The following is a 26,772-nucleotide window of genomic DNA, read 5'->3' on the forward strand; positions in this document are numbered from 1 at the left end:
ATACTATGCAATACATTCTTAGATTAAACCTGACGCCTATTTTAACTTACACGTATAAACGCTACGCTCAAACGCAACGCAGAAATACATAGCTGAATATTGCTGGAAATCACTTATGTACTGAATGTAAAGTATGATAGCGCTTATGTGGAAATGTGAGCTTAGTGAGGAGGACCCATACGGCTCCTATTGTAAAAAATATGAATAAACGCGCCCGCCAACTTCAAATGAAGATTTTCAATTAAAAGTTAAAAATTGTTATTTTTTAAGAGAGGAATATCAGAGGGTATATTAATCTACAGGAAATTAGTTCAGTTTGAAAAATTACATATATGGAAGACACTAAAAAAATTAGGGAAAAAATCTATCCAATCACATGAAATATCACAGAATTCATATCACATAATGACATATTGTATTTTTACCTAATCTTTCTATCTTTAATATTCTCTAAGCAATTATGTACAAATTTTAAAAAAGTTACATTTAAGCTTGTTTTAAGTTCTATGTTCAATTGTCAACTTCTTAAATTATAATATTCTTAGTTTAAAATGCGTAATTCTGAAATGTTCTATTGAAAATTTTCCATTTTTAAGCATAGTTTTTTTTAAATTCAGTTCTCACTACTTCAACGATTAAAAATTAAAAGGGTTTTAAATTGAAAATTTTGAATAAAAAGCGTTCTTAGTTGATGAAGTCTAATTATAAATTATTATTTTTTTAATCGAACTATATATTAAGTATTATAAAGTTAACAATAATTAATTTTTAAAGACGACTTTAAAACCGTTCAAAAAATGTAAGCGTCCAAATGATTCCATTTCAAATTTTATTCAAATACAGTTTTAGTATCAAATATACCATTTTTAATCCATAAAAATAAAAAATTAATTAATTAGAAAAAAAACAATTATTTAATTAGTAGCAATATTTGCATAAGCTTATAATAGAGCCTTGATTAGAAAAGCCTTGATAGAAAGCCTTGATTCATCCAAATTACAAAGAGGTAAAAACTTTGAACGTTACTATTTTAATTGTTTTTACTTTGAAAATCGCTCATGTTTAAGTGAAAGTATAACATTTTGATGTACACATCGCAATTTAACGCTTAGTAGCCAAACAAACAAAAATCGAATAATTTCAAGAGATGTTTTTTTCTTAAGAGAAGTTTGGAAGATATTTGAAATTAATGTAAATCTTGAAATGTTTTTAAATAATTTCAAAAAAAATACTCATTTTTTCAGGTTTGGAACAAAAAATTTAGAATCTTTTTAAGAATTGTAAAAGGTTTTGCAAGAATAACAAAAAGGTTTTACGATTCCTAGGAAAACTAAAAAATACTTTTTATTTTAACAATTTAATTTTAGAAGAATATTTAAAAAGATTTTAAAAGATCGCAGGTTAAAAAAAATGTACGAAAAATTTGACTCACTGAAAAAAGTTTAACTTTTGACGGTGTTGAAATACATTTTTTTAATATTAAAGGATTTTCAAAGGTTTCAAGAGAATAAAAATTTTTTGTTTATATTTTTCAAAATATTTCATATTTTTTTTGAAAAAATAATTTTTATGAATTGTTTTAAAATATTTCAAAAAAGAAAAAAATATACACAATTATTGATTTGAAGATACGTATAAAGTTGCAGATTATTTTATAACTGTGTACTCTTCAATTCACGATTCAATTGCACAATTAACGCGCGAACAAAAATGACTACAAAGGGCACGTCGCGCCCTTGCGGTTTTTCTTTAAAGCTACCAGTCCAGAACAGCAAGACTCAAATGAAGATGGTAGCGAAATCTAAACTGTAGCGTGCTCAATAGTTTACTACTAGTATACTGCTCTTCACTGATTATTCAAAAACTTTTTTTCTTTCCAATTTCAGCTACATGAATGATTAGACTTTATTTACATATGGCAAACCTTTCAGATCAATTTAAAAATAAGCATCTGTAGAAATTTAGAGTCTCATGACTTTCGGCAGACTTTTCACCTACATCTATATCTATCTTTTCTAATATGAATTTTCTTAAAATTCCGTACAAAGGTCCGTACTTGTCATCTTGTCTATCTACTATGTCTCTCGTCTTTCATTTGGCATTCTATTTGCTCTTCCTCCTACAACTCGTTTGAAACTTCATTTATATTCATGAAACAATATTTATTCATAGTATGAGAAACCAAACGTCTGGAAAATAGGAAAAAACTAGAACTATGAATATTCATGATATGACATAGTAGCAAGTGCAACTATGTAGATCAAAATAATATCGGAAAGAAAACCTGTCCACCGTGCGGAGACATTCTCAAGCGCATTAGTTGGGTCTCGCACTTCGCGCTCGGTATTCATGCTTCCCCCACACTTGTGCATAGATCAATTTAAACAAGAGAAAAAACTGTTGGCAACTGTCCATTGATAATTGTAAATTCCATTTCGAATAAAGATAATTCGGGTTTAAAGAATTAACTGCTATCACATGTAACGCGCTTCTTACTCGATTAAGATATATGCGTCTGAAACACGAAACATTCTATATTAGTTTAAACTATATTATCTGGTAAATGTACTTAGCATTATTTTTGTGTATAATTACGAACGGCACTGCTTGTTCAGATATTGCAAAATATAGTGCAAATCGTAGGCTTTGATCATTATTTTATTTATTATTTTTAAATAATCTTTATTATCAATAACCCTTGTGGAAATAGCCCCATTCGGCCCTATTACAAGTCGGGCACTAATCGGGGATTAGTTAAGTTATTAATTTTAACAAAGTACCTAGTCGAGGACTAGTCGGGGACTTGTTGGGCTTTTTGTTATCAAAATTTCAGTCGGGTACTGCTCGATCGTTGGTTAGGGGCTAGTCGGGCCTTTTCGTTCACTAATTCAGTGCGGGTAATCTGCAGGCTCTGATTGAATTATTCTTATGTTTGAGTTTTCTTCCGAAGAAAATAGTCTTCACGATGATTTCCAAGGACCGAGTATATATCGACTGTATTCTACTTTGCGAGTATTATTTCTTCAGGTATACTTACATAGAAATATAAGGCACTGTAGCAAAATAAAACACAGTTGATATAAACACTCTGTTTTTGGAAATATTCGTAAAGTACACTGTAAAAAATTTCGGGAATTTTACCCACTATTTAGTGGGGAAAAATCCACATATTCGTTGGGGAAAATCACTTTCCCCAAGATTTGGGGAAATTTTTCTAAAATTTCTTAAAACTCACTAAAAAATTTGGAAAGATTCCCTAAAATCTAGGAAATTAGATAATACCTACAATTTTTTAGGGAAATTTCCCTAAATTTAGGGCAATTTATACGAAAGTTTTGCAATATTTCCTACAATTCGGGGAATTTAGTTATTCTCACTAAATTTAGGGAATCGTTCCAAACTAATGTAAAATTTGCCGCGTAGATCAGGTAAATTTTCTAAAAATGCTTAAGTTTTTCTGTATGGTCAGGAAGATATTTTGCCCTAAAATATTCGATAAACTAGCGCAATATTTTGAATAATTTTAGACAGTTTTTTGGAGAGAGATGTATTAATGTAAAGTCATTTCAAACATTCTTTATAAATAATTATTGAGTTAATAATTTTGTATGAAAATCAACTTTTTACCAAAACAACGATCAAAATCTACAAAAAAACGTAAACTTTTTTTTGTAGTATTTTTTTGAAAATGGCGAATTTCTAGGGATATAAATACCTTTGTATGGAATTTTAAGAAAAACCATATTGAAAAAGATACATATAGATGTAGGTGAAAAGTGCCCGCCGGAAGTCATAAGACCCTAAATTTGTATAGATGCTTATTTTTAAATTGATTTGACGCGACGTGCCTCCTCTCGCGCAATAGAAATGACGCGTCGCGTGTATAAGGCAGCAATCCACACGGAACAACGCATAATTACCTGGAGCAGAGGCTATCGTGACCTTCATGGCGGTTCCTTCAGAGTGAAGCTCTTCCATTGCTGCGTTTCAGCTATAGTTTTTTTTTTTAAATTAATATTTCACAAATTTGGGGGAATTTTAGTCACATAAATTTATGCATTTTTAAGAGTAGGATATGTTGCCCATTAAATCTTGGAAATTAGCGTCAACACAATTTTGGAGAAAATTCCTGAAGAAATTTTCATACAGTGTAATTACTTAGGAACAATTATATTATCATATGACCGCTACTAGTACCCGATCAGGCCCTGACTACGATAAGTCGGGTCACCTGACTAGCCCCGAATAATTTACCGTGATGCTATTAGTCTTGGGCTAGTCAGCTGACCCGACTAGCCCCCGACTTTAAGTAGGGTCAACTGGTCGGGAACCAGACTGGTTCCTCATTTGAACTTCTACACGGTTTAGCAACATTGTGGAGTAAAAATAAATCTTATTTTTCATATGAAACTGAAAATATTGTTGTGTGATTTAAAATCTATAGAAACAGTGAACCGGAAAAAAATTAATATTAAATTAAGAAAATATCGTTACGAATACAGACTCTACAATATTTTCTTGATCTAACAAAAGATTTCTTGTCTCAAGAAAATGCTTTAGATTGGAGATTAATTATTTGTGACACACGTGCGTGAACTAGATGATTCCTACGTATATCATCATAACCTAGCACTAAAATATTAGATCTACGGATTTCACTTTTTCCTGGAGATATGCTTCACATTAAGTTTGAAATGAATATAGCGTGGCAATTATTTCACAGATCAACAATAGGAAAAAAATTCCGCCCGCTTACTGATAAAATATTTAAAAGTTAAGGAAAGTTCTCTACAGCTATTCGGCACAGAGAGTCAGAAAGGTTACCGATAAAAGAATTTTATAAAATGCATTATAATCACTGAAAATCTATGAGACTATTGTATTGACATGTTTAAAAAAAGTTATATATGTATACTTCAAGTATTGAAGTTTTTTTTTTGACAAAATAATTTTTTTACAGGTAACAATGACAATTTAATTGAGTTCCTACTAATAATTGAGAAAAAAAGTCAGTTTAACATGTTTTCATCTCTGTTAGATACAACTTCACAGTACGACACTCATCTCATTTGAGACTTATTTATTATTGAGTAAATAAAAATGGATTTATTCACTTTTTATTTGTAAGGAAATATTTCACTAATGATTCACATTCTAATGCCATTAATAAAGATAATAAGAGTAAATAAATAAAAAAGATTTTAAAAAGTTTTCTCCTGGAAATACATTTTCTTGTCTTTTTGAGAGATTTTAAGAATTATCTTTTAAATTTTTTTAACTTTCTATTTTTAATTTTTTGATATACGATAAAATAAAACTTCCTTAATTTTAAGACTGTGATTTTAAATTTAAACAAGAATTTAATTTATAACGTTTTTTTTTTAAAATAGGCAAATAAAACTGATATTAATGGAGGTCGGTTAAAAGTATCTGAAAGGTTTATTTAATTAGCAAAGCAGAATTTTAGGCTAGCTAATTTTTTGTTTAAATTGTTTTCTTTATTCTTATAGTTTTTCTATAAATAATCCCTGACGAGGAGATCTAAATTGATCAAAAAACATGTTCGTTCCTATGTAGTATACAAAATATTAAGAAAGAATAAGGAAATAGTGATATCCATTAAGCTGCCATCCCCTCGATCGAATTTTTGGATTTTTTTAAGGCAGCATCAAGTATGACTTGACGCGCCTACATAGTTACCAATTTAAATTTGTTGGCTCCTTTACTTTTTTCAAAAAATCAATTTTGTTGTTGAGTTGCTAGATTACATTAACCTAGCACCTCCACTTCCTAAAATCACAAAATAATGAAAATTCAATTCCGCCAGAATTTTCGGCTTTTTTGGCCTTCTCGAAAATACCCACTCCAATTTTTGGGTTCCAACCCTGAACGATAAAAAGCAACCCCTTCCTATCACGTAGATATTACCTTGTTCAAAAATAATCTTTTTGAGAATTTTACCGTGTTAATAGTCTCTGATTTTTCGGCTCCTCGAAAATACTCATTCCAATTTTTGGGCTATAAGCCCTGACGATACAAAACCAATCCCTTAGAATTATCTTAAAGATAGAACGTAAAACACAATTTTAGGTTGCAAGTATATAAAATCAACAATAAAATGTTGTAAAAACTTCAAATCTTGCAAACATTCAAATCTAAATTGGTCCAAAATCATCTATTCAGAAAATAAGATTCACGCTTATCGATTAAAGCTTAGCTTGTCGGAGATTATTATAATTTGTTAAGTAATCTCTAACGAATAATTTTTGCTTTATTGCTTTAAATGATAGGAAAACTGATATCTCTTTCAAAGTATTTACTTATATAACTATTGTACTTTTTATTAATTATCTATGCCATTTAGGTATTACTGTTCCATTTTTTGACAAATTCGTATTCGTTTGAAAGTAACATTCTATCCTTAAAAATCTTCCAATTGAGTTAAGTGTGGTTGTTGGCTTTGCGCGTTACAGCCCAAACATCGAAGTTGGTATTTTCAAGGAGCTCAAAAATTATTCTATCTTAGAGCTACCATCTGCCACTCCACAGGTTTTTAGTCGCTTACTTCGTGACGGTTGAGAACATTTCTTACAATGCAAAAGGTTTTTATTAAAACCGCCTTTTGAGATGATGCCAGTACCCTACTGACTGCTAAATTTTTAAGATGTTTAGCGCATCTTGCATCCTCATTGCCTGTAGCTGAAAGCACAATACTTATTTAGGCTACATCGTGCTTTAACTCGCTATATTCATGAATCTTGGTTATATAGGTTGACTGCAAATTTCGGTAAAGTGGAATAACATTTTCAATGATGTCAACACTTTCACCTTGTTTCCTCGAATAACGATGTCAGGTCGATTGGCTCGGATGTAATTATCGGTTTGGGTAGTCACATCCCAATATAATATGTAATCTTCGTTTTCTAAAATTGGAATTTATATATGGACTGGAATCCATTCTGTTAAGAGTACGAGGATTAAGGCAAGTTGTTAATGTACAATGACCGCTTCACTATTATCTCTGTGCGTATATTTTCTCTGAGCCGTTGTGCAGCAGCCATTAATAATGTGCTCCATGTATTTGTTGGTATCTCCACATAAACAGCACCCGTTAGCAAGGCTTTTGTAACATATGTTTGTGATAATTTCTGGCTATTTCAAACTTTTACTCGGGCGAACCTAGTTTTTCATCATACCCACGTACTAATTTAAGTGACTGATGAGATGAGAATATTATAAGTTAATTTAATATAATCTTTGAAATCTCTTGCGATAATTTTGTACGTACAATATTGTGAGCATGGTGTAGTTTGGAGTTCGTCTTTTACCGCTGATATACTCAAATAGCGGGCGCGAGTGTTGAAGGTGACAACAGACACCTCTGAATGCTTTCTTAGAGCTGACATCCTGGGGCTATTATTATTATTATTCCCCACCAATCCCCACTCATTCTCATATTGTTCGGTTAGCCAACTATTAATTTCTTTAATGACTAACCAACGACGAGGTCATTGTTCCATTCAGGGCCATTACAGCAGCCCTGCTGTCTGAGTAGATACGGACGCTTCTTTTGCTGTCATACTCCCTTGTCTTGTAGGCGCACTAGAGCATGTCCATAATCTCAGATTGTAGAACTGTAGCGTAGGACCCTATCGCCATTCCTGGAGCCATCTGTGAACCAGTTGTCTGCATCACTGAGCAGGTGTGCCTCGCCATTAACTTATTTCTTCTTCTTGGTTATGCTAACTCGATACTTCTTGTCGAAGAGGTAGCGAGTGGGCATTTTGTCCCTGGGCATGCTTAGGGTCGGCCTTTTCTTGATTTCGATTGCCATCTGCACTGCTGTCGAAATCCTTCGTTCGTTTACTGTATTTAATCTCCAGGCTGACTTTGCAACAATGGTCTTATTGGTGAGTAGAGGGGGCTCCATACCTATTTATGCTCCCAGAACCATCTTAGTTGTCGACTTCGAGGCCCTAGTGGCGCCTCTCAGAATTAGTCCCCTGATCCTTTCCAATCGAAAATTCACAGTGGGCAGTTTGACCCTGCTCGATGATCGCTGTGTAGATTCACATAGATGTATCCTGTTTCAAGCCCCAGCTTTTTTTATGGCTCTCTTAGAGAACCACTATAAACAGCTTCTGAGATATTTAGCTCGTTCTTTAATTTTCAGTTGTTGCGTTTCCAATTTCAATATATAAATGGTTGCCCACTTATACCTACTGGTGAATACAACCGTGTCTGTCTTAATCGGATTGACCAATAGTCCAGCCTTCTTGCATCATGAATCCACTAGCCACAGTGCTTGCTGCATTACTTCGAAGAGCGCATCCAGATGCTGACTGTGCACGATAACCAGTATTCCGTTCGCGTAGCCTATAACGTGGTGGCCCTAACTCGTGAGCAGATAAAGCAGTTCATTCACTACCAAGCACCACAGCAGAGGCGATGAAACGCCTCCCTACAGATATCCCGAGATAACGGATCCACATAAAGTGGTATCACCCTTAGTCATAGTTAGGTTCCTGTTGGCCAACATGTCACAGGTCCATTCCACGACTACAGTAGGCACATCACGTGCATCCGTGGCCGCCCTGATCACTTCGCCAGAGGTGTAATTAAAGGTTCCGTCGATGTTTATAAATTTTCCAATCTCGAGTCCCTTCTGCTTCAGTTTTTCTTTATTTGGGTTTACTGTTCCACTTAGGGTCGTCTCGGTCGAGTAACCACCCCTATAGACGTGTTGCTCCTTGTGAAGTAACTTACTTGATAAGACCTTATCGCGGATAATTCTATCCGTCAGTTTCCAGCTGTTTTTAGATGAAAATATGTAAGGCTAATGGAACAGAAATCCTTGGGTGAGGTATAACCGAACGTACCTGCTTTCAGAGTAAAGACTGCTGTCGTACCACTCCATAACGTCGGAATATATGCCAACGTCAGACCAGCCCTAGTAAGTCTCACGAGCAAACCTATGATAATATTTTGAACACCCTGTAAAACCACTGGATATGCTATATGCCATCCCGGCTAGGAGATTTGTAAGGACTGAAAGACTTCAGGGCCCACCAGACCCTGTAGGGAGTAACAATCTCGTTGGCTAGCCGCCATTTCAGGACTAGTCGGGCCACAGGTGGCTTTGTAAAGCCCGAGAAAGCAGCTTATCCAGTCTAGCCGCCTCTGCTCCTTTCTCGATGTCTGTGCAAAATTTGATCCAAATTTCTTACTTTGTCTGACGTATTATACCCCTGTATTTATCCCTCATTGCCGTAAATGAGGTCCATAGTTCCTTCGGTTTGCCAGTACGGGCACGTCTGAACATCTCTCTGTTTTCCCTGCGAAGTTCTTCGAGTTTTCTATTCCGCCAGTGTGTCTCCCTAGCCTTTCGGGCTCTTGTAGGTGGACCACTACTCTTATATGTAGATTTGCTTGTGCCCGTAAAAATTTTGGTTGCCATATCCAGGGTATCCACTTCTCTGATTGACCTAAGTACCTCTGAGAGTGCACTCCTTAGTTCCGTGGAAACCTGATCCCAATCCGTTCTTCTTGGATTTTTGGCCCATATAGGGCCTGTGGGTGCAATGCATTCCAACTCGAGGTCTATCTGTGATTGATCTAAGAAAGTGGGTTCATCTGAGACTCTCAGCTCGTTGATATTATTCCTAAACCTACAAGTACAGATAGTGATGTTAATGACTTCCTCCCCAACCGACTTACGAAACTTCAAGGTGTTCCTTGTGTTCAGAATATCTGAATCAGTACTACCGCACAAAATATGGTGGAAGTTAGCATCGCACCCCAGCAGAAGAGGAAGACTCTTTTCCTAGCAACATTCCACCAGTATACGTACCTCAATTGGTGGGCTGGTATTGCTGTCATGTGAAAAGTAAGCCGATTCCATGACTAGTCTTCCTTTTTCTTTAAGATCTGTGACTATCACCATCAGGTCTCTCGAACATAGCTCAAGCAGCGGGGCATTGTTGAATCCCTTTACCATTATGCAAGCCCTTGATTTGTCCGTCTTGGCGTCCCTGTAACAAAAACCAGCTTAAAAATCCTAGATTCGATTGACGCTGTAAAATTTTCAAAAATATTATTTTTTGACAAAGTCATATTAAAGGGATACAAGTACGTTAAGTTGTAACATTAAGAGTTGGAGCCCAAAAATCGGAGTGGGTATTTTCGAGCAGTCCAAAAATACGCCAAAGAAGCCTAAAAAATCAAAAAATTTTGAGCTTGTTGGTTTTGGTTGACTTTCTCCTTGTTCTCTCTTTTTCTCCTTTTTTATGTATTTGTCTCCAATAAGCTGAAAGTAAGATTTTATTTCAATTTTAAATAAAATTTATGTCTAATTTCTTCTTTAAATATGCATTTCGAATATCAATTTAGACATGAATACTATATTCGTAATTTGAAAAATAATATATTGAAAAGTGTTGTAAAATTATATATTATGAGTAAAAGATTTACTGACTCTTTGCAGTTTCCATATTTTTCTTTAAAGAACAAATAATACTTCTCAAAATCATTTATTGGGAGATTTCTATTATGCAAAAAATTATAATATTAATTAAAATTAATGAAGGCGATTGTGTGTTCCTATTTTATAACTGAATAACAATTAAATTGAGGAGCCGTGAATTATATTTTCCCAGGTGTTGAAATATTAGCTACTAATTGTTTGTTCTGGCAGAAATCCTCACGTGATTGTACTGAGAGTTGCAGTCCCTGCTTGAAAGTGAACGCAATTAGATTGAAGTTTCAATAATAATAACTGAATTATTATATGTATATGTAATTTTAAATTTATAATCATAGTGAATAAGAATACGTAACCCTTGAAGAATCTTAGGTTTAAGGTCGACAATAATTTTTTTTAGATTCATTTGCTTTTTAATATTTCTTTTGTAGAGTTCATTTTTGAGTTAAATGGTCAAAGATGCATCAGGTGCTATTAGTACAAACAAATTTGATTACGGAGATTCCTCCGCATTGCCTGCTGAAAATACTTCGGAGGAAACAGAACAAGAAAATGAAATGGAAAATGCTAATGGACTGAAAGTAGAAAAAAAGTTTCAAGCATCACACTACTTTGGAACCGAATTACGATGGACAAGGATTATCATAATTGCGATATGGCATATTTAGGCAGTTTATTTTTTATTAATCTGCCCCTTTTCTCAGAAGAAATTACTTGTCCTATACAGTGAGTATTAAGGAGATTTGATATTGTATTAAAAATTAGTTTCTGAATCTAAAATTAATTTAGCCAAAAAATAGTTAATAGTATGTTTAAAGAGATTTCAGAGGAATGCGTTTTTGAATTCCACATTCAAAGCTTACTATTTATTCTGAATATTTTATAATTAAAATTTTTGATCTCATACTGATAGATAGTTAAAATATGCTTCCGGTCATGAAATGTTCAATTGATTTCAAACTGATTAATTTTACGTTGGAAGTAACTAAATTCTTAAGTGATTTTTCATGCTATTCTATTAAAATGAACCAGTGAAATTGTCATGGTTGAATCAGACTTTTGTATTATCACTGGCGAATCAGTGATTTTCCAACTTTGAATGGGCGAACCAGTAAGTGAATAAACTAAAACAACGTTACTGAATATACCAGTGAGGCTATATGATAGATTCAAACAGCTCTACGCGGTCAAGCCATGAACTTCCAGTCCAGTCGTACGGTTCGCTTGTATTAAGTCACAAAATTTAGAAAGTCCACGTATTACTTGAAACTGTTGGAAAAAGACTTTATTATGTACTAGTGTTTATTTTTAAAATATTTTAGGCTTGACTGCAATAAGCAGGGGGTATACAATCTTTCGCTAGGCGTAATGATCGAATGGTCGTGGGGGCTAAAGCGTTGACTTTGTACCCAATGCGTCGGCTTGCGGGTTCAATTCCCGCCTCGCACTCTGGAAGAGCTTCGGCGGCCCATGCGGTGGACACTAGCCTAGCAAGGGAATTGTTCATCTTTGGAGAGTCGTGGGACCGGTACCTCTAAAGAAAAATGTTCTCTGAATACTTATAGGTGTTGCTCTTGAAAAAATTTAAATCCTTAGAAGTCGCATTAAGCCTGGTCTACAATCGCCGCAAATAGCTCGTTGCGGCGCCGCAAGACTCAGCGATGCGACGCGACATCGTAACGCAAGAAATAGACGTCTACAGTGGTCGCAAGTGCCGCTGTTGCGGCAGCTAATCAGAGCTTACGATCAAATGAACTGTTTTCTCGTCGTGCTTTGACAGTCAAATATTTTTCGCCTCTACAATGGACCCCTCTGACCCGCAATTTGCTCTTTTGCTGTTCTTTCTTTAATTTTAAATGCTTTTAAATGTTTCTCACATAACACAAAATACCACAAAAAGAAATCCAGATAAATACAAAACAAAATCACTCGAACTCAGTGTCGACGATGCCACAAACGTGTGGTTGTACAAGGTTATGTGATGAAACGCTCTGATTGGTCCTCTAACATTCGACGCGAGATCACGCGAGACCGTTGCGGCGCGAAAAGTTGAGTTGAACTAACTTTTCGCTCTCGGTTACTTGCGGCGCGGCGCTTGTTTGCGGTGTCGCAACGGGCTGTTTGCGACGATTGTAGACCAAGCTTCAGGAGCTTCCATTCCACTAATGCTGTATCTCAGTGATCGACGATATCTCAGCAACCAATGGTCATACAGAAAATTTAAGGGCAGTTCTGAAAACTGGAATAAAGTTCCTTCTACATAAATTTGAAAAAACAGAATAAAGGTTAATTTATGTTCTTTAAAACATCCACGGCTAAATTTCAAATCTTCATGAAATTACTAATGTTGAGTTCGAAAACTTGAAAAACTTTGGTTTTCACTATCGCTGGCATTAGCGTTACCAAAAGCGTACCACGTGAAGGTTGCTAGGTCGTATTTACGCTTCTGTGTGTGTGTGTGTGTGCGTGTGTGTGTGTGTGCCTGGGTGTGGGCCTGTGTGTGTCTGTCTATTTTTTGTCTGCCTGTTTGTTTGTCTGTATGTTTGTCTGTGTATTAGTTTGTCTGTTTATCTGTCTGTCCATTTGTCTGTCCGTATGTAATCTTAATGAGTAAGTAGGTTGTTCAATAACGGGTGTTGTCACCCCGACTATCAATAACTGCCCTTAAACGTTGGGCATTATCTTGCATTATCTTGCATAAAAATGAATGCCCTTTACCTTTCTCTTCTAGGCAGAACAATCGGCGTCAAAATTTCTTCGGTGTAGCGCCTAGCATTTAAATGTCCCTAAATGATTACCAGGGGTGCCAAACATGGGGACGTCGGTCGCTACCATATAGGCAAAATCGGGACTCGTCGCTGAACAAAACAGTACCCCATAGCTTCGCGGTCCTGTTCAGGTGTTTGTTGGCGTACCTTAAACGGGCTTGATAATGCCTTCGTGTTAATATCGGTACACGATTTAGATGTCTTGCATTTATGTCACTTTCAAGAACACGGTTACTTACCGTTAGAACGGAGATGTTTTGGGCTCATCTTCGTCTTCCTCGTTCTCGCTGTTGTTGTTGACGAAGAACATGTTAAATAATCGCTCGATGATCCTGAGGAGTAGTCTTTCGATGGCGTCCTTGACCTGGCTGTCGATTGTATCCAACGGTTTCGAGGTACCGCGCATACAATCTAAATTCTACGGACTGGTTAACGCCTATACGATTACAAACTTAAAGACGTGTGTATCCCTCTTCAACAAGATTCACTGAACGAGCAACTTCCTGCTCTGACAAGTGACGCCTTGGAATGATGAAAACTCAAAACTTCATTTAAAAAAATGAATTTTTTTAATGAATAAAAAGGGTAGTTTTGAAAAAACTGTTTTTGAGGTGTTTAGTTCGCACGAAAATTTAGCAGAGATTTGTCTTCTATACAAGGTATGAATCGGGGTCGGAACGCGATTTATTTTAGCCATGATTAGGACATGTTCAAGGGAAAAAAACCTGACACTTCAATTTTTTTAAAGTTCGACCTTTGAAACGAGGAAACGGTTAACTAGATTGGAATTTAACTTCGCAGGGTTTTTTGGGAGCTATTCAAGTGTGAAAGGCACACTCAACATTAGTCATTTCTTGAAGATTTGAAATTTAGCCGTTAAACTGCAACATTTTTTTCTCACACTACTTGTTAAAATTGCGCGGAATATGTGGCTGCCAAATTTTGTTTGCCATAAGATCTCAAAACTAGAAATTTAAAGCTTTAAAATTCTTTTTTTAATACCTTGATAGATCATTTTTTACTGAAATACAGCATTCTGAAAAATAACTAAAAATTCGGAAAATTGTTTTGGTCCTTTAATTTTTTCCATTAGTGTATTGTAGCCCGGTCCTTATTTATTGTTCGAAAAGCAATGTGCGGTTTTTAAGAGATACATTTTCAAAGGCTGGCACAAAATTAATTAATGATAAGTATCATCCCTAAACAGCTGTCGGACGACGAAACGTACGACCAGATGACTACTGGTACAGAGTAACCAGTGAACATCACTAATTAAATCATAATCAAAATGAAAGAAATTTGAATAAGATTGAAATAAAATTGAAAATCCTATTTAACGTCTAGTAATCAAATTAATGTGCAGAATTCCTGAAAATAAAATGAAGAATCCATCGTCCAAATTCGGACAACCACCATAAAATGTTCCTATTAAAATTCGAAAAGAACAAATAAAGAAAAAAATTTCGTCCACCTCCTTGAATTTTACTCCTTGGACAAAAAATAAAAAATTGGAAAGAAAAATGAGAAGGCAACCAGCCAAATCCCCTTCCTTCTCTTTTTTACTTTTTTTCGTCTTTTTTATTCTTATTATTATCAAATCACAAAAAAAAACATTTGTAGAAAATAAAGACCAACGTTTCGGTACTCATACAGCATCCTTATCAAGACAAACAAAAATAATAAAATAAAAAATACTCAAGCAGACGGGAACAGCACCAACGCCACGATAATACTTAAGATAATCAAATGAGGTTCGAAATGAAAACCTATCATAAGTATTTCGGGAACATCCGGTGATTTCAAAAGATAAACCAGTTATAAACATACCTGAAAAATCCATCATAAGCACATTAGAACTAGAAAAAGTGAAAGAAAATTCAAAACTTATGAAAACTCAATGCCAAATATAATCAATCATACTAGAATAACTCTTGTTTAACCTATCCAAATCAGTCTCTAAATTAATAGATAAATTCTTTTCTTTTTTAATATAAAAAATTTCGATAAATTCTCTCTTTCTCTCATTACTTTCACTATGCAAAATTGCAACATTATCCTAATGAAAATCATGTTCAACATCAATAAATTCCTTTGTATGGCTGGAAAGAACACTCTTATAACAGCGACCCAAACGAACATTACTTTTGTGTTCCTCTATCCCAGTATTAAGAAGTCTGCCATCTGTCCCACGTAAGTCATCTCACAAATTCTGCAAGTGATCTTGTAGACAATACCACCCTTTTAAAATTATTTAAAGGATCCTTGGAAAAAGTTATTATTAAATCCATTTCATGAAGGTATACGAAAAATAGTATGAATCTTAAACTTTTTTAACGTGAATTCAATAGTTTCGAATATTTGACAAAAAATAGAAGAACAAAAGTATTAAAAGAACTATACTCTCTTAAGTCCCTCTCATTATCAACTAAATCAAGGGGCATACTCGAAAATATTGCATTAACATCCAAAGAGATAATTATATAGTTATCCAGAACCTTTTTTCAATAATAATTTTTTGAAATTCTCAGCTATTTTTTACATTATAATTAAAAGTTTTGATAGAGTCTTTAAGAATCAAATAAAAATGTTGTCCCAAGAATTTAGTTGAGTATTAATAGTTGAAATAACCAGTCTCAAAGGACAGCCGTGTTTGTGAATCTTTCTTAAACCATAACATCTGGAAAGAACTGTGTCTTCAGTATTAATATCCGTCCATCTAATTTTTTTCCTAAAAGTTCTTTCTTTTTCCAATTGTCAAGCATCTTGAAAATGTATCTTTTTAAATGTTTTAATGGATTTTCATTGATTAAATCAAAATTATTATGATTGCAAAGTAAATTATTGATATGATCCATATTACGAATGTGCAAACAATTTTTATCATTAAAGCTCTTTGACAAGTGTAGCACCTTAATTCGGAAATCCTGTTGATTTAATATCGAAATTTTGTGTATACTTGATTCGACATCTTTGACTATTTCCATCATTTGATTCGATTTACTTTTTATCACACGGTTACAAAAACATCTACCTAATATAAGAATATCTGTGACTGCTTCAGGAGTTTGAATACCTGTAAAATTTACAAACCAAGGATCCTTATCTCCTTCTTCAAAGATTCTATGCAAATTTAAATTTTGCTCTTAAATATTAATTTGTTGATTGGTCAGAATAGAAAGTTTTTTCTCAGGTTTTTTATCATTGTTTAAAAATTGTTGATGAAGAAAAATCTGATTTTCCACAAGATTAATGATTTTATCTTGTAAACATGCCTCTTATTCACTTCTGATTCTGAACAATTTTGACTTCAAAAAATTAACTTGATTTGAAACATCTTTAATCAGTCAATTTAGTAGTGTAAGTTTGAAATTATTTAATGCATGTTCAAATTTTCTATTCCCAAAATTATTGTGAAAGGTAAAGTTATAAAAAAAAAAATTTTCTCAGGCAAAACATCATTTCTTCTACAATCAATTAAAATATTTGTTTGAAGGATACTGCCTCCTAATTTTTGATTGATATCACACCATAATTTAAATTTAAAATCCTATTGAACGTCGAATAATTAAATTAATGTGCAGAATTACTGAGAACCAAGACTCCATCGACCAAATTTGGACAACCACCATAAAATTTCCCTCTTGAAGTTTAAAAACAATAAATAAAGAAAAACACGTTTTTCTCTTTAAAAAGAAAAGAAAAGAATTTTCTTCCTTAAACAAACAAATACAAAAAAGGAAAGAAAAATGAGAAGGCAACCAACCAAGTCCCCTTAAAATAAAAGTATATATATATATATAAATATTCAAGCAGACAGGAACACCAGTGAGGGTCAAAAGATAAACCAGTTATAAACATACCTGACAAATTCATCATAAGCACATCAGAACTAGAGAAAGTAAAAGAATATTTAAAACTTATGAAAACTCAATGCTAAATATAATCAATCATACTAGAATAACTCTTGTGTAACCTATCCAAATCAGTCTAAATTCATAGATAAATTCTTTTATTTTTTAATATAAAGCATTTCCATAAATCCTCTCTTTCTCTTATTACTTTCACTATGCAATAGTGTGTTTCATCCCTTGTAATGCAACATAATATTTCATAACAAATCTATTGAAAATTCGAGTTGAGTTGCCTGTAGATGCTACCTACCTACCTGTTTAACCTAGAGCTGAAATAACATTTTTCAACCTAGGGATGCAAATACTGTTTTCAGCCCGCTCTACACGTACCGAAACTTGAAGATAAAATGTTTTAACCCAATGGATGAAAAAACCGTGTTTCAACCCTCTCTGCAGGTACCGAAACTCGAAGTATAAATAGAGGCGCTATGAAAAATTACAACATTATCCTAATCAAAATCATGGTTTACATCAATAAATTCCTTTGTATGTCTGGCAAGAACACTCTTATAACACCGTCAAAGAAATCGCACTAATTGTCAGTGACAAACTTCTGGCAGTTTTAAATAGCGATATTTCTCCGGTTCATTTCAAGAGTAGATTTTCGAGAGAATATTTCCTTTTTTTTATTTAACTGTAAACTTTGAAAACTAATAATGCTAGAAAAATATTATTATTGATTTTTCACCGATAATGGACCATTTCCCAAGTAGATATTGATAGCTTATAATGCATTAATCAATATGATCGTTATTATTATTACACCAATAAGCCATTTCCCTTTCGGGGCAGGCATGACTCCCTCGGTAGGGAAGGGAGTAATGTGAGGAAGGGGTATAAAATATTTAGATTGATCCAGAATTCTCGTGTTATTTATTTAAATAACACGTTCGTTCCGCAACACTGCTCCGGCCCAGGTTGCTGATCAATCTCTCTAGCAATCACCCCAAGTGAAAATCCACACAAAGTCGTCTAGTAAGGTTCCCCACTTGGATCCATTAGTATCCAAGTTCTTTTGTTTCAGGCGTCATTCACTCTACTGACACTCTTTTTATTAACTATTTGTCGCCATATTTATCCGTCCTGGCATACTTCTCTAGCTTCTTTTATGTCCATGCATTTTTTTATGCAGGCTCTCGTGTTTCTGTGGCTTCTTATGTGTCTTCTAACTAGGGTCTCATTCACGCATTCTAACCATTCTTTCCGCGGTCTACTTCTGGGCACGCTGCCATTTACTTTACCTTAATACACTCGTTTCGTTAGTCGTTCGTTTGGCATTCTCTCCACATGCCCGAACCATCTTAACCGATTTCTTTCTTATGTGTCTATTAGCGTCTCTTCTGCACCACATTCATTGAGAATTATCTCGTTACTCACTTTGTCCATCCGAATTTTCCCGCATATCATGCGCAGGAATCTCATGTAAATTGCATTAACTTTATTCTTATCTTTTTCTTGATAGGTCTATGTCTCGCTACCGTATAGGAAAGTTGGTACAAATATATATGTATTGTATTTTAGCTTTATTTGATATATTTTTACTTCTGATAAGGGGACCTGCTCTACCAAGAACCTTCTTACCTTCGTTTATGCGTCTATCTAACTCCTCATCTATCTGCCTGCCCCTAGTAAATAAGCTGCCAAAGTATACGAACTTCTCAACTTGTTCAATTCTCTCATCATTTAATACAATATTGCATAGTGTTTTCTCACATGTGTTTTTAAGAAAGCTGCGCTTCTGTCCCTTCATCTACTTCCCCATAGATACCCTTTAGTTAATAATTGACCTTATAGTACAGTCACTAATGAGCCTGGCAGTTGATGCGACTATAAGAATTCGATTTAACAAAAAAATTCAGAGTTTACGCAATTTCTAAAAGTTTAGGGCTTTTTTGCTTAGCACTGTCCTTTATTTAGCAATCTAATAATTTTTTAATGTTTTAAAATATATTTCAAGCCCAATAAAGCCCGTTTCTAAAATAATAGGCGCCTGTCTAATATAAAATTCCTTAATTTGCGAATTTATAACAATGAGGAATATGATTTAATTTATTTTAATTGTTAAAAATATGATAATTTATTTCAATTGTTAAAAAAATATGATAATTTTATTTATGACAACTAAAATTGTAAATATCAATTTATTTATTTTCTATAAACTGTCAATTTGTACTTGTAAAATACGCGTTAATCGATTACGCAGTAATCCCTCTCAGTCTCAATAATTTATTTGTCATTATTGCATCTGTTTTTTTTTAATTATAATTTTTACCTGAAGTTTGATAAGAAAGTATAAAATAATTGACGGCTATCATTATGCAACGTCCGGTAATTATTTTTAGGAACTATAAATTATATGAATAATTTAGTATTTCATTTTATATCAAAAGTGCAAGTAAATGTAAAAGGAAGTACTCTTTCTTATTTTTCGTCATAATAAATTTTTCTTAATCCTTTTTCTTAATTCAATCTTTGAAATAAGAAATTAACATAAAAAAATGTAATTTATGTCTCTAGATACCCATGATGAATTCCAAATTAAAAAATTAAAGACTACATAATTTAAACGTTAAGTCATAGATTTGGGTATTGAATATTAAGCATTCAGAAATTACGAATATTGCAAAATTTGTAATATAAAAAGCTTAAAACTACATAATAAATATTTAAAATCTTAAATAATTTATTCATACTAAACTTCGAACATTAGCAATGTTAACTGAGATTTATGAGCTTGGAAGTGAAAACCTTATAACCATATGAGCTATATATTATACTTCGGGGTTTTCTTCACAATAATAAATATCTCCTAATTGAACTTTTTAATTTATAAAACAACATGAAAGTGTCCTTTTTTTGCACACTTTTTTCTGTTAAAATTAAAAACTGTTAATTCCTGTATTACCGACCTAATCTTTTTTCGATATTCAAGAAAAGAGAGTTTATAGTTTTGTGCTTTTATGCTCTTAATGCTATTTTATAAAGTTTTTTGCTCAATATATTCATCATTAGTGAGAACATCCCGGAGAAACGTATATGGCTCGTATGATAAGTAACTAAGAATCATCAAACTTGAGCGATTCCCACCTCACTAGCATTTTTCTAAGAAACAGTTTGTTTCCATACGAAATGAGATACCAAACTGAAAAGGTCGGAAGCGATATAAAAAACGTTTGAGAACGATTTCATGTTCCTAAATTTTCACTCTTAGAAATTTATGTAAGAATTTTCTGAGACGCGTCACTAAAGCTTTATGCAGAAACCGCTTCTTAATTTTCCTAGTCTGTAACAGAAATTTCAGGAATTTTTAATTACTCTAACTGAAAATTCCAAGAGGTAAACATTTTTTTTTGTTCATTAATTTTAATATAAAACATGTAGTCTATATTTGTCCTTAGAATATAAAGAGCAAGAGAATATGAGTAAAGTTAATACAAACAACTTCTTATGTATCTATGTTCTATGTACAATCATTGTATCAAATATATAATCAAAACCCATCGTTTATGATAAGTCATTTTTCACATTTGATTCATTGAGTATTATATATAACATAGTTATTTACATATAAACTTCGCTCGTATATAATTCACCTATAATTTTTATTTTTAAAACAAATATATACTGCAAATTTATATGAAAATTAATGAACCAAACAATAATTTCTCTATACCTGACATGTTTGTAGAAACTTGCTCACAATATTTCAGTTTGAATTTTCGACATACGAATATAAGTTTCAACTATGAAAGACATTTTTTGTGAAAATAGTTACGTTTTTTACCCAAATATATGAATTTTCAACAAAACAGTTGTATTTTTAACACACAAAAAATACTTTCAAACGAAATTCTTGAATTTGAAACCAAACCGTTGCATTTTATCTAAGAAAGATGCAATTTCTAGTCAAATAGATGCATTTTTAAAATAACAAGTTAAATTTTCAAAAAATAGTTGAATTTTCAACAAAATAGATTTTAATTTCCATTTTTAGCTTCAAAATATGAGATTTAAAAATAAATAAATCTTCTATGATACTAGTTGAATTTTTAATCTAAAAGGATGAATTTTTAACACAATAATTAAATTTTCGAGCAAAAAGGATGAGTTTCAACAAAATCGACCACGTTTCAAAGAAATAATAAAATTTATAACTAAGAAGTTAATATTGTGGAGGAAGTCACTGCAAAAAAATAAATATAAATAGAAGGCAAACAAATCATTAACAAGAATAATATACCACGGTTACCGAAAAACTTTATTTTTATTTTTTTTTTAATTTCCCACTGACCAATTTTTCATTTTCCCTGACCATCCTAATATTCAAAGAGAAAATTCTAAAACTTGTAACATTTTCAACCTAAAATCTTTTATAAACAAAATAAAATAATTTTAAATTGAAATTGAAAAAATGTCAAATTTATTTTAGTTGACAGTTTAAAATGACAGGAATTCTTTCAATTTTACACGATTTTCGTTCTTTAAATAACTGACTTTTCCCTGGCCAATAAAATTTCCTAATTTAAAACTAAATTGTTGTTAGCAGGGTTCTTTTTACTCGCCAGGTTTATTTGTCGTGTGATGTACCAAACAATTATGTACATGAACAAAGTGTCCCCTTTACGTAACAAATTATAACAAAATTTCTCGAACACGCCGATTACCACTGATACTGAACCTCCATGCTAAAGTGTTTAGAATAAAAAAATGTAAGTTAAAAAAACATTTTAATCAATTTTCATTGTAACAGTTATAAATTTTTATCTTTCATGCATACTACTGATTTCAACATTATCTCATAGAGTTGGATTTCGATATTTTTAATTGAAAATAGCAAAATGTATTAAAATAGTTTAATTCGACCTAATTTAATTTTAGATAGTTTTAATCCAAAAATAATAAATGTTCAACTTTCTTTAATTTTTGTAGTAGCTTTTAATTCAGAATGATCAAGATTTCTGAAGACTTCTTCTTTAAAATTGTTTAATTCGGAATAATAAAATAAAATATTTTCATTTTTGCGATATACCATTTGAATTTGAAATTTACCAAGGCGGTACAGCCTAAGGAATTTCAGGAGAGACAAAAAATGTTATGTAAGGAGTCATTCATAAAATAGTTGATACATTTAAAAGTTCTGTCAAAGTATCATTCTTAATCTTAAGAACAATGTATTAATTGCAGAATGGTGGCGAAAAAAGTATGATTAAAAAATGTAAACGCTTCTAAGAGAATCAAGGGGGAAGTTTTTGAGAAAATTAGCGTTCTTGGTAATTTTCTTAAACAACTTGTGGCCTGAACCGGCGGTTCTAAAGACTTCTAATAATATTCAAATTTAAAGTAGAACCTTTTGCTTTAAGACGATTATATTCATAAACATTTTTATTTAATAATGCACAGCTACGTGTCAAGACCTGTAGTTTTAGCCATCTTCAAAGACAATTGAACTAAAAAAAAAAGATTCCAGTAAGGTAAGTGTGCCAGTTATCGAAAGCTTAAGGCGAAATACAGATTTCAAATGCTTAAAAAACTATCTTAAACATATTTAAAGCTTAAGAAATGGGTTTTATCGAATAAAGCGTATCTTTAGTAAGGTAAATTATCTATTACTTGTAACATATCCCATTAGAATGAATATTATAAGAAGTTCGAAGTTATAATTACGAAAATCCATAGGTTATCGGCAAGTCAGCATTCTGGCTGTTTCAGTTATTGGCACTTCAATTTGTGAGTGATCGGCAATAGCGTTTAGGAAAAAACATTTTTGCTGAGGACGAAGAACACAACAGCTTACTATATGTAAAATACTGCCCATCCACCGACAACCCATGCATTGACGAAGACTGGCACATTTACCTTACACCGCTCTAAAAAATGTAATGTTCTCATTTTTCAGAGTTTAATTACAAAAGAACATCAGCATAACAAAGCAAATCGGATACTTTTAATGATGCCCCGGTGGAAAAATTTTTAAAAGAAAGTAAAAAAAAACTTTAATATTTTTACAGGAATCTACTAATAAGGATAATAAAATACAAGAAAAATTAGATATGAGTACAACTTTTTTCTATTATTGCGAGAAATTTTGTACTTTTTTGAATGTTATTGCATATTGTTGTACTTCATCGCATTTTTAATTTCCTACAAGGATTAAAAAAACAATAATTACAGGAATCTGCAAGACTTTACATGTTTTTGAGTCAAAAAGTTATTCCTTTTGGACCTAAGATGACAAATATTCAGAATATTGCTATGAGATAATTTTAAATTAAGACATCCCAGGGAGAGAAGTCGGATATTAGCCAGAGTTCACGACCGGCGCAGTACCACGCCTGTTGTGATTCAGAATAAATACCAGTACTGTCTGTTAATACTGTGCCAACCAGCGGCTTACTACTGGCTCAGTACTAACTATCATTACTGGTAGAATACCGACTCAGGAATTCCGCCAACGGTTGGCGCCATACTGGCTCACAACTGGCCCAGTACTGACCATCACCTTTAGTGTAATACCGGTACAGAAGTTCCGCCAACGGCTGGCCTGATACTAGTAGTTTACTGGCGCAGTACTAATACAGATTACTGGTAATATACTGGCACAAGAGTCCAACCAACGTTTGGCATCATACTGGTCTACTACTGGCCCCGTACTGACCTTTATTACTGGTGTAATATCGGCACGGGTGTTCCGCCAGCGATTGGCGTCATTCTGATGTACTACTTTTGCAGTACTGATACGTATTACTGGTAAAATACTGAAACAAGAGTTCAACCAACATTAGGAATCATACTGGTTCACAACTGGTCCCTTACTTACCTTTATTACTGGTGTAATTTCAGCACAGGCGTTTCGCCAATGTTTGACTTGATACTGATATACTACTTTTGTAGTTCCGATACGTATTACTGGTAAAATACTGAAACAAGAGTTCAACGAACGGTTGGCATCATACTGATTTACAACTGGCCAAGTACTGACCATCACCACTGATGGAATACCGGCACAGTAGTTACGCCAACGATTGGCGTGATACTGGGTCGACTACTGGCACAGTTCTAATACGGATTATTGGTAACATACTAAAATAAAAGTTTAACCAACGGTTGGCACCATACTGGCGTACCACTGGCTGAGTAGTGATATGCGTTACTGGTGAAATACTGGCACCGGCGTTTCCTTAGCGATTGAAGTAGCAGTGGCCACATACCAACTTCAAGTACTGATTGACAACCGACATAAGAGTTCAGCCAGTGGTTGTCGTGATACTGAGTCTATTGCTGGCGTAGTACGGATACGTATTACTTGTCAAATACTGACACAAGCGTTCAACCTACCCTTGGTATCATACTGATGTACTACTGGCATAGGAATAATATTTACTACTAGTGAAATATACTGACATACGAGTTTAACCAACGATTGGCATCGTACTGGTTTACAACTGGCCCAGTACTGATGATTACCACTGGTGTCATACGGACACAGGAGTTTCTCCAGCGGTTGGAGTGATAGTGGATCTACTGCTGGCGCATTGCTGATACGTATAACTGGTCAAATACTGACACAAGCGCTGAAACGACGGTTGGCATCATACTGGTGTACTACTGACTTAAGATTATTATGCATTACTGGTTAAATACCGGCATCGGTTTTTTGCCAGTGATCGGCGTAGTTATGGCCATATAATAACTTCAAGTGTTGATTGACAACCGAGATAAGAGTACAGCCAATGGTTGGCGTAATACTGTGTCTACTATTGGCGCAAGAGTTCAGCCATCGGTCGGCATTATACTGGTGTACTACTGGCTTAGAAATGGTATACATATCTGGTGAAATACTGGTACGGACGTTTCGCCAGCGATTGGCGTATTTTTTTTAATTGTCAATAATTGTATTAAAAATTAGAATTCAAACAATGTTTTTTTTAACAAAAAATGGTATTTTTAATGTGAATTTTGAAGACAGAACAGTTACTCATGTTCCCAAGTGGAAATGTCGGTAGTGTGCCGGAGTTCACCACCTTCATGAAAAATTTTAAATGTTCAGAAAAAATTACATTGGGTATATCGAGGCGTCCTAACGATAGGATACCAACGCACGCGATCGACTAGATGATACTTAACCAGAAATATAAACAATAAAAAGCTTACCAAGAAGTAAGAACTAGAAAGTTTTAGATCGCGGAATTGAACAAGATGGAGCTAGAAGTTGACCAAAAATAGAAGATGCTCGCTCGCTCCATATAAACATTAAAGTGCTATCTCGGGCGAGCAAAGGATGAAGGTGTCACTTCTCGCTTATAATCTCAACGCGAGAAGTTGCAACCTTCATGCTTTGCACGCCCGAGATAGAACTTTCATGATTTGATGAAGCGAGTGAGCACCTTTTAGTTTTGGCCAACTTCTAGCCTCATTTTGCTCAATTACACGAGAAAGACTTTCTAGCGCTAACTTCTCGGCTAGTTTTTTATTGCTTTTATTTTTGGTTAAGTACCGTCAAGTCGTGTCGCGTGCGTTGGCACCCTACCGTTAGGACGCCTCGATATGTCTTAATCGTTGCAGAATAGTCTAAAACACCTAAAACGCAAAACGTTGCACGAAGGTTTAAAGAAAATTTTTATTTAAAAAATTGTTGCGCAACGTGGTAAAATTTCTAAGTTCTGTGGATACAAATTTTAAATGCTCATTAAATGTTAGTATCAGAACTTTTAGAATGGTCTAAAACGCAAAAAAAATATATTACACGAAGAAAAATTGTAGTCGATTTAAATAATTTATTAAAAAAATTCTTTTATTCATATTTCCGCGAACAGTTAGTTTATTTTATATCCATTTGATGTCGCATGATGATAAAAAGATTAACAAGAAAAGAGAGTTGAAAAAATGTTGTTTTAAATTTTCTGAACTGTAGCTTATGAGGATGGCTTTTTCATAGAATTTCAACTTGTCGGATTAGCGCAGTAGTTAGCCCTCCCGACTGCTAGGCGACAGATTTAGGTATATAGATGTAGGTTCGAAACCCCGTAGCGTTAGAAATATTATTTGTAATTGAATGTGTAAAAGTGTAATATATGTATTCATTGTAAGCAGTGTCATTAACATGTCATTCATTTTATCTTTAGATTATAGAAACAGTGGGTGTTAAAATTTAGCAAAAAGTATGAAAATTATATTTTTGTAATTATGCATTCGTATGATGATGAATGGATGGTCTTTAAAACAATTAAATAATTTTTTGTCATTTTTGAAATTAACTCCGGCATTTACGAACGTCAGTGGTTCGGCAGTACTGCCCCAGTACTGACAGGTCAGTACCTCCAATCATTACAAGCAAGCACTGGCATAGTACTAGACCAGTACAACCAACCAGTACTGGAACTCCGACAGGCGGTACTAGGCCAGTACTGGGCCGGTGGTGTATTTCTACCTATGTTTGGTACCTATGTTTGGTACCTATGTTTGGTGTTATCATTGTTTATCTCACGATCAGCTAAGGGCAAGGGTGCATGCTCTAAAAAGTCATCTGGTATCTTAGATACCGAGTCAATTCCTTCGGTACCATCCTTAGACAATTGTCCCCCTATCTACAACCTGAGGGTGTGTCCTGTGGCTT

General features: G+C 33.7%; 2 protein-coding genes across 3 annotated transcripts in view; both read left to right on the top strand.

Moving 5' to 3' along the window:
- LOC117178597 overlaps positions 1-26,772 on the top strand; it is a 145,353-nt gene that overhangs the window by 67,913 nt on the left and 50,668 nt on the right. The window lies entirely within an intron of this gene.
- LOC117178791 (acyl-CoA Delta(11) desaturase-like) overlaps positions 1-26,772 on the top strand; it is a 52,335-nt gene that overhangs the window by 21,674 nt on the left and 3,889 nt on the right. Inside the window, exon 3 of one of the 2 annotated variants that reach the window (XM_033370265.1) lies at positions 10,912-11,206. In XM_033370265.1, the coding sequence (XP_033226156.1) occupies positions 11,109-11,206 (98 nt within the window). In that variant the 5' untranslated portion in view covers positions 10,912-11,108. Of the gene's footprint in view, positions 1-10,911; positions 11,207-26,772 lie in introns of those variants that run through there. The other variant, XM_033370266.1, reaches the window with a different exon arrangement.

This window comes from Belonocnema kinseyi, chromosome 8 (genome assembly GCF_010883055.1).
Source record: "Belonocnema kinseyi isolate 2016_QV_RU_SX_M_011 chromosome 8, B_treatae_v1, whole genome shotgun sequence".
NCBI lineage: Eukaryota > Metazoa > Arthropoda > Insecta > Hymenoptera > Cynipidae > Belonocnema > Belonocnema kinseyi.